The 8899-nt window shown below is 47.2% G+C and overlaps 1 protein-coding gene across 1 annotated transcript; it reads left to right on the top strand.

Annotated features, from left to right (window-relative positions):
* The first annotated feature begins 3621 nt into the window (after window positions 1–3621).
* ISG15 (ISG15 ubiquitin like modifier) lies at window positions 3622–7343 on the top strand. Its single transcript, XM_053369003.1, has 2 exons — window positions 3622–3739; window positions 5904–7343. The coding sequence occupies exons 1-2, from the start codon at window positions 3737–3739 to the stop codon at window positions 6396–6398; spliced, it is 498 nt and encodes a 165-aa protein (XP_053224978.1). The 5' UTR covers window positions 3622–3736; the 3' UTR covers window positions 6399–7343.
* The last annotated feature ends 1556 nt before the right edge of the window (window positions 7344–8899 follow it).

Genomic DNA, 8899 nt, shown 5'->3' on the forward strand with positions numbered 1-8899 from the left:
CACGTTTTCCCATAGAAAGTAATGCAAAACAGATCAATCTGTTCCAGACTTTTAAAAACAATCCCTAAAACAGCAATTTCACATGAATAGTACTATCTAACGAGACCATTGATCCATAAAATGAAAGCAATAATAAATGTAAAGGTAAAGGGACCCCTGACCATTAGGTCCAGTCACAGACGACTCTGGGGTTGTGGCGCTCATCTCGCTTTATTGGCCGAGGGAGCTGGCGTACAGCTTCTGGGTCATGTGGCCAGCATGACTAAGCCGCTTCTGGCAAACCAGAGCAGCGCACGGAAACGCCGTATACCTTCCCGCCAGAGTGGTACCTATTTATCTACTTGCACTTTGACGTGCTTTCGAACTGCTAGGTTGGCAGAAGCAGGGACTGGGCAACAGGAGCTCACCCCATCGCGGGGATTCGAACCGCCGACCTTCTGATCGGCAAGTCCTAGGCTCTGTGGTTTAACCCACAGCGCCACCCATGTCCCTTAATAATTAATATACTGTACTATAAAATAGAAAAGACAGTATTGTAGATGATAAAAATTAAAATTTATTAATTTTCTTACCTGCACTGCCGATAGTCATTGTTTGGATGGGGGTTTTTTTATCCCTTTCCGCAGTCACACAATCAATCATGCTAGACAACTAGCCAGTATAGGGCTAGCGCTACATATACACTGGTTTGTAAGGAGATTAGCCCTATTTCAGCTCTTAAAAAGGGGGCGGGTGTAGCTTTGGGGACAATCAACAGTGATTTCAGGAAAGAGTTCTGCACCACATTAATATATCCCCAAATCTCTGCACCATACAATAATTGTGGCACAATCTTCTTTTGAAATACCTCAACTGTGGGGGCAACTAAACTCCCCCCCGAACTTTGGAAAACCACAATAAAGAGTGAATAGAGTGAGAGGATTTCAATTTAGCTGCAAGTACGTGTGGCTTCCAGAACAGTTTTGAATTAAAACCCAAGCCCAGGTATTTATAATAGCATTGTTGTTCAGTAGGTTTATTGTCCAAACTCCCATCTGTGAGGTTTTCTCTTCTTCCCCCAAAATCACCACTTGGTTTTTAGAATGGTTGACTGTTAAATGCTCTTTTGTGCCAGTCAGTTGGGGGAAATGGAATGGGAAAATAGAAACAGAAAGTTAAAGTAGATCCGAAAGAAGCAAGTGCTTTTGACCTAGGTCAAAATTGCAAGACTGTGTCGTCATCCTCAATGGTGTTGTAAACAAAATCTGCCCTTCTTCCCTTATGGGGTATCCAAGAGCCCATATAGAGTCCGTAAGTGGGTTCCCTATCGGTAGGAGAAAATAACAGAGGCCAACCAGAGAATATTGAGAAGCAAAGCAGCTAGTAAGCCTGATCTTTATTGATCTGATGCAACAGGGTGCTCCCCTCACACGCAGGAGGATGGAGGAGGACCCAGAACAAAGGTGTGCCCCCCTTATATAGACATTTCAAATTGCCTGCCCTGGAGTCCAAGACCACCCCCAGAAACATCATACATACATCACAGAAGGGGTATAGCTCAAGACACGCCCCCCCAGATACATCATACCTACATCACAGAAAAGGCGGTCTACAACAGAAATCTGAGTGCGTTGTATATCTCCTGTCTGGCAAGCTTACCTGTTAATGGTCACTTGATTGGATTACCTGGGGAGCCTGGCTAGTCTTTTGTAATGATAAATACTTAGTTCCTGAGCCAAGTCACAGGCTCACCCTATTCATACGCAGACATACCCTTAAGACAAGATTTGTGAAGGAAAAGACAATGGGGAGGCTTTTCCATTTTCCTTTGACCTTGCAGAGAAATATTTGAGGACAATTTGGGAGGGACAAAATGGTTTCAGGACTTTTTCTGTGGGGTTTCAGACATGTGGTTTATATATGCAGTTATGAACATTTATCACACACACACACACACACACACACATATATATATATATACACACACCTTAAAATTCTTATAACAATGGCAACCACAGAGAACTCAGAGAATCGCATGCCCATTTCTTTCACGTCCAGGGGCTGCTCCACAGAAGATGAGAGCACTGTTGTCCTTGTCCGTCCCCCCCCCAAAAAAATCCTGATGCCGGTTTTGTCTTTTAAACCAGGGATGATGAACCTGTGGCAGAAGGAGGTTTTAAGCACCTCCTCAAAACCCATCTCCTCCACCAGAGGACCGGAAGGTGGCAACACGAGAAAGGGCCTTTTCTGCATTGGCACCCAGTTGAGCGCTGGGCAAGAACATTCCCCTTGGACCAGGCCTTTGGCTGACTGACATCCAGTGCCCTTTTAAAATGTGTGTGCAGGGGGCTTTATTGAGTTGGTTTTGTTTTGATTACAGTGGTACCTCTGGTTACGTAATCTGGAGGTCCGTTCTTAACCTGAAACTGTTCTTAACCTGAAGCACCACTTTAGCTAATGGGGCCTCCTGCTGCTGCCGCAGCCCGATTTCTGTTCTCATCCTGAAGCAAAGTTCTTAACCCGAGGTACTATTTCTGGGTTAAAAGAGTCTGTAACCTGAAGCGTATGTAACCTGAGGCATATGTAACCCGAGGTACCACTGTATCTCTGAATGGCGATAACAACGTAAGGAGAGCCTGCTGGGTCCTGCCATCTAGACCACCATCCTCTTCTCACAGTGGCCAACCTGAGGCCTGAGTGGGGAGCAGGATCTGAGCCCAAGAGTACAGTGGTACCTTGGGTTACATACGCTTCAGGTTACAGACTCCACTAACCCAGAAATAGTGTTTCAGGTTAAGAACTTTGCTTCAGGATGAGAACAGAAATCGTGCTCTGGCGGCACAGCGGCGGCGGGAGGCCCTATTAGCTAAAGTGGTGCTTCAGGTTAAGAACAGTTTCAGGTTAAGTACGGACCTCCGGAACGAATTAAGTACTCAACCCGAGGTACCACTGTATTGGGATTTTATGTTGTGAACTGCCCTTGAGACCTGTAGGTATAGAGCAGAATACATACAAACAAACAAACAAACGCCACCTTCAACTGTGAAGGCAGAGCATAGCCTTCGTGGCTAGCTGCCATGGATAGCTTTCTGTTCCGTGTATTTGTCTAATCCCCTTGTAAAGCCATCTAAGCAAGCGGCCGTCGCTGTCTCCCGTGGCAGTGAGTTCCATAGTTTAACTACGTGCTGCCTGTAAATATCTGCCCTGATTCTCCCAACATTCACTTTCACGGGAAGCCCGCGAGTTATAGTGTTGTGAGAGCGTGAGAAAAAACTTCATTTTCTCCATGCCACGCATCATTTTTCTAAATGCACTTTTATCTCCCCGAATAGCGATTCCCACCATCGTGTCCCTATTTACTCGAGCCTGTTCTCTAAGCTTAAAAAGTCCCAGGTGTCGAAATCTTTCCTCTTGCGGGAGCCGCTCCGTCCCTTTTATCTTCTCTCTCTCTCTTGCCCTTTGCTGCAAGATCAAAACAAGGACCAGATCGTCAAGGTCTCTAATCGGTTTCGTTTTCTCCTTTGCCTGCCCAGGAAAAGGAAAGCGAAATCTTCCCGGAGACGCTTCGCTCCGTTTTGCTTTCCTCAGAAGCGCCCCCTGCCGGTGAAATCGCGAAAGCGAGGCGGCTATAAAAGGCCAGTCGAAGGGAGAGCTGCTGCCAGACCGCGTCAGCTGAGCATCCGACGGCAGCTGTTGGCTTCGGTGTCCCGATCGCTGACTTCAGGCGTTGCTACGACCCAGACGGCAAACGTGCAGGATGGTAAGAAAAAGGTCCGCTAGCGGAGTGTGGGTGTCTGAGTGGGTGTAGCCAGGATTTCTGGGGTTGGGGCGCGCGGTGGGGCAGGAGACCCGTCTGTCATCATCCTCTTTCTGGCTCTGTCTAGCAGATTTGGAATGAAATATCTCAACAACAGTTGTTTTAAATTACTTTCTTTTGACCCCAAGTGCTCAGGAAAATCTGTCAAAATCTTAATAATAATAATAATAATAATAATAATAATAATAATAATAATTTATACCCTGTCCATCTACCTAGGTTTCCCCAGCCACTCTGGGCAGCTCCCAACAGAATATTAAAAACTCAGTAAAACATCAAACATTAAAAACTTCCCTAAACAGGGTTGCCTTCAGATGTCTCCTAACCCTAACCTAGGCAACATCCATAGGTGTGTGTCAGGAAGAGGAGGAAATGGGGCTGCCAACTGGCCCCCCCAAAACGGGCTTGTACTGCTCTTGTGGCTTTAAGAGCAGCTTAATTTTTAGATCTTCATCTGGAGAAAGAATTAGTTTTATTTATTTCTATTGCTCTGAGTAGACCCACTGACAATAATGGAGCCTAATTTTTATTTTATTGCATTTCTACCCCACCTTTTTTCTCTAAAGAGTGGCAGTCATGGTTCTCCCCCCTCCTTATTTAACCCCCACAACAACCATCTGAGGTAGGTAAGGCTGAGAGAAGGCAGTGACTGCCCCCCATGGCTGAGTGGATATTTGAACCCTGGTTTCCCAGCTCCTAGTCCACTGCTCTAACCATTACACCACCAATGGCTCTTTGTGTGGAATGGATAACAAATGAGAATGGGTTGCATGAACAATGTGTGTATGTGTGTGTGTGAAAGAGAGAGAGAGAGATTTGAATTTTACGTTATGCTGCCTTGCAGTACTCTCTGATTTTATTGATACTGACATCACTTATGAAGAAAGATATTGTTTAGGCCAGTGTTTCCCAAACTGGGGTCTCCAGCTGTTTTTGAACTACAGTTCCCAACATCCCTGACCACTGGTCCTGCTAGCTAGGAATGATGGGAGTTGTAGTCCGAAAAAGCTGGATACTCTGGTTTGGATAATAATAATAATAATAATAATAATAATAATAATAATAATAAACAATTTATTATTTATACCCCGCCCATCCCCAGCCACTCGGGGCAGCTACCAACAAGATTAAAAACCTAGTAAAACCTGCGTTCCACAAGGCAGGTGCCACTAACAACAACAGCAATTTATTATTATGCTGGGTTTCCCCAGCAACTCTGGGCAGCTACTAACAAGATGTTAAAAACATAGTAAAACATCAAAGATTAAAAACTTTCCTATACTGGGCTGCCTTCAGATGTCTTCTAAAAGTCAGATAGTTGTTTATTTCCTTGACGTCTGATGGGAGGGCATTCCACAGGGCAGGTGCCACTACCAAGAAGGCCCTCTGCCTGATTCCCTGCAATCTTACCTCTCGCAGTGAGGGAACTGCCAGAAGGCCCTCGGAGCTGGGGCTGAATGATGGGGGTTGAGATGCTTTCAGGACTGGCGTTATGTGGTCTCGGCGGCCACTTCAAGTCACCAGTCTAGCTGCCGCATTCTGGATTAGTTGTAGTTTCCGGATCACCTTCAAAGGTAGCCCCACGTAGAGCGCTTTGTGGTTAGAAACACTGGTTTAGGCTAAGAGAAACACCTGAGAGCAGGCTCACATGCTCCTTTGGCAACAGATAACCCTGATCTCGGGACGCGGGTGGCGCTGTGGGTAAAACCTCAGTGCCTAGGACTTGCTGATCGCAAGGTCAGCGGTTTGAATCCCCGCGGCGGGGTGAGCTCCCGTCTTTCGGTCCCAGCTCCTGCCCTCCTAGCAGTTCGAAAGCACCCCTAAGTGCAAGTAGATAAATAGGTACCGCTTTCTAGTGGGAAGGTAAACAGCGTTTCCGTGTGCTGCACTGGTGCTGGCTCGCCAGAGCAGCTTCGTCACGCTGGCCACGTGACCCGGAAGTGTCTCCGGACAGTGCCGGCTCCCGGCCTCTTGAGCGAAGAGCGCGCAACCCTAGAGTCGGACACGACTGGCCCGTACGGGCAGGGGTACCTTTACCTTTAACCCTGATCTCCTGGGTCCTAATCTGACATTAACCACTACACCACACTCTCTGCTTCCTTCCCAGGCCCTGTGGTTGAAAGTAAAACTCCTGTCAGGAGAGCAATACTCCCTGGACACGCATGGCAGCAAAACTGTCTGGGATTTCAAAATCCAAGTAGCCCAGAAGACAGGGTTGTCCCCATATCAGCAGAAGCTGGCCTGCCAGTCCAACGGCAACATCAACCTTCAGGACAGCGACCAGATCTCCAAATTTGGGCTGAAATCCGGGGACACCATACTGTTGGTGGTCAAGAGCGAGGAGTCCATCCCCATCTTCCTGCATAACGCCAGGGGCCAAACCAAAAGCTACCTCGTCATGCCTTCGGATTCGGTGAACCATTTCAAAGCTCGAATTCGGCAGCAGGAGAACATCCAGGCTGATCAGTTCTGGCTGACGTATGAAGGGAAACCCCTGGATGATGGCAAGAAGCTGTCTGACTACAACATCGCTCCCCACGGCACCGTCTACTTGAACTTCCGCCTCCGAGGGGGCTGCAATTTGGGGGGTGGGCCAGCTTAGCAGACCTCGGGACACCCCAGGCTGTTTCCTCTCTGCTTTTTCTGACTTGCTTCTAAGTTAGATCACGCTCTGTCCCCATCCTCAGCTTGCCACCAGCCTTATGCTCTATGTCAAGGGTCAGGAACCTTTTTCAGCCATGAGCCGGTCCACTGTCCCTCAGACCATGTGGTGGGCAGAACTATATTTTTTTTTTGGGGGGGAGAAATGAACGAATTCCCATGCCCCACAAATAACCCAGAGATGCATTTTAAATAAAAGGACACATCCTACTCATGTAAAAACACGCTGATTCCCGGACCGTTCACGGGCCAGATTGAGAAGACAATTGGGCCGCATCCGGCCCCCGGGCCTTAGGTTGCCTACGCCGCTCTATGTATTTGCAGCAGTACTGAGCATTTTTGGAAACTTTGTTGAGCCACCTGTTGCGCAAGGAGCTTCCGCCAGTGCAACTGCTGAGTTGAATTCCTCCATTGCTCAACATGAAAATCCAGCTAGCGCAGGTACAGAGAGCCTTGCCAATAGACCTCAGTGTTATAGCAATGTGGCAGCAGGTATTCCATCTGGCTGCAGCCATTGCACATGGCTGTAGCCATTCTGCTCTGTAGCCATTCTGTAGCCATTTGGCTTCTCCTTGCCCTGAATTCTTTCCATTCAGGCTGGCTATTGTCAGAAATTATAACTTCCAACAACTGGGTGCCTGGGCTTGCTTGTTTTCCTCTTCCCTCACCATCCCTTTTTCCTTTCGTTGTTTTATGTAAGCTGCCCTGGGAGCCTTTTTTTGGGGTGGGTGGGAAGAGTGGGGCGAAAATGCTTAAAATAAATAGCAGGCGTTGACTGGCTTTTTAATTATTATTTTATCCTTCCGTGGCTTCGATTCCGCATTGCACTCAAGAGCTTTTATGTACTTGCTTTTACACTGCTTTCAAAAATAAATACAAGAAAACACAAAAATGACTTGTCTGATTGCTGCTCTTCCTGCTGACAAAGATTTTTTTGTGGTTTGCACAGCTGTCAAATGTGGCAACGTCGTTGGTCCCAGTGAGTCATTTTAGGGCATTGGGGTGATCACACTGAAATTATGGGTGTGGTAGCTGACATGGGATGGGTATATACATTTAAAGAGCATTCCCCCATCTCCATAGACCCATGAGAACCGTAGTTTGTCAAGAGTGCTGGGAACTGTAGTTCTGTGAGGGGCAAACTACAGTTTCCAAGATTCATTGGGGGGGGGAGTTGGAGATGTGCATTGTCAATATGGTGCTTGATGCCCGGGTCTGATGGTAGGCTGAAACAACTGGAGGCCACCAGGTTGGCAAAGACTGTTAGTTGTACTTCTGCTACGGAGACCTGGGTTCGAATCCTCATTCAGCCACAGAGCTTACTGGGCTTGAGCGCCACATTAGGCAAAATGTTCTTGCATTGAAGGGGGTTGGACTAGATGGCCCTTGTGGTCCCTTCCAACTCTACAGTTCTATGATTCTAAGATGGAGAAGGGAGCGGGACAGATCTCTCAACGATTTTGCCACCTTGGTGACTCAGGATTAGCAAGAGTCAAGAGCACTGTGGTTATCAGCCCAGCTGCTGTTTTCAGACAGGAAGAGGACTCTCCTTTGTGTCTGCCACCTTATCAAGGAAGCAGCCAGCTTGTCATCAACCTTCTGAGAAAAATACAAAACATTAAACAAAGCCACAGAGACTTGCGAACTACCCAGCCTAAAATGAACTTATAATGTCCGGTTTCAATAGATTTTTCAAATGCTTAACTCAGTCTTTTAGATAAGTTCATGAAGATACCAACAAAAGGTAAGTTCGGTGTTATTCACAAAACCGAGATGTGCTAGTGGAGTTGTAGATAGATGTTAATAAAGTTGTAGGCAGTGAAGTTGTAGGAGACAGGGTGCTGGCGTTTTGCACCTGTTTCACCCTGGCAGTCCAAGTGATCAAGAGGCCGCTGTTCGCCCCCTGTTGGACATGCCTGGTATAAATCTTTAATCCAATCTTAGAAGGGAGCCACATTTTTATTTTTCCAATTCATCAGTATCGGTCTTTTTGCTGTGGTAAGGGCACGGAGAGTCCACTTGTGTTGTCCTTCTGTAAGTTCCAATAAGTAAGGTCCCCTGCGGCCACTTGCCTCTTTGCACCCCGCTGGGTATGTAATTCAAGAGGACCTTTTACTCTGTAAACATAAGGTTGTTCCATACAGTTCTGTTGAGAGTTTCAGTTAAAAGGTAAAGAAAAAGGTACCCCTGACCGTAAGGTCCAGTCACAGACAACTCTGGGGTTGTGCGCTCATCTCACTCTATAGGTGGAGGGAGCCGGCATTTGTCCACAGACAGCTTTCGGGTCATGTGGCCAGCTTGACTAAGCCGCTTCTGGCGAACCACAGCAGCACACGGAAACGCTGTTGACCTTCCTGCCGGAGCAGTACCTATTTATCTACTTGCACTTTGACGTGCTTTCGAACTGCTAGGTTGGCAGGAGCAGGGACCGAGCAACGGGAG

Source organism: Podarcis raffonei, chromosome 16, assembly GCF_027172205.1.
Source record: "Podarcis raffonei isolate rPodRaf1 chromosome 16, rPodRaf1.pri, whole genome shotgun sequence".
Lineage (NCBI taxonomy): Eukaryota > Metazoa > Chordata > Lepidosauria > Squamata > Lacertidae > Podarcis > Podarcis raffonei.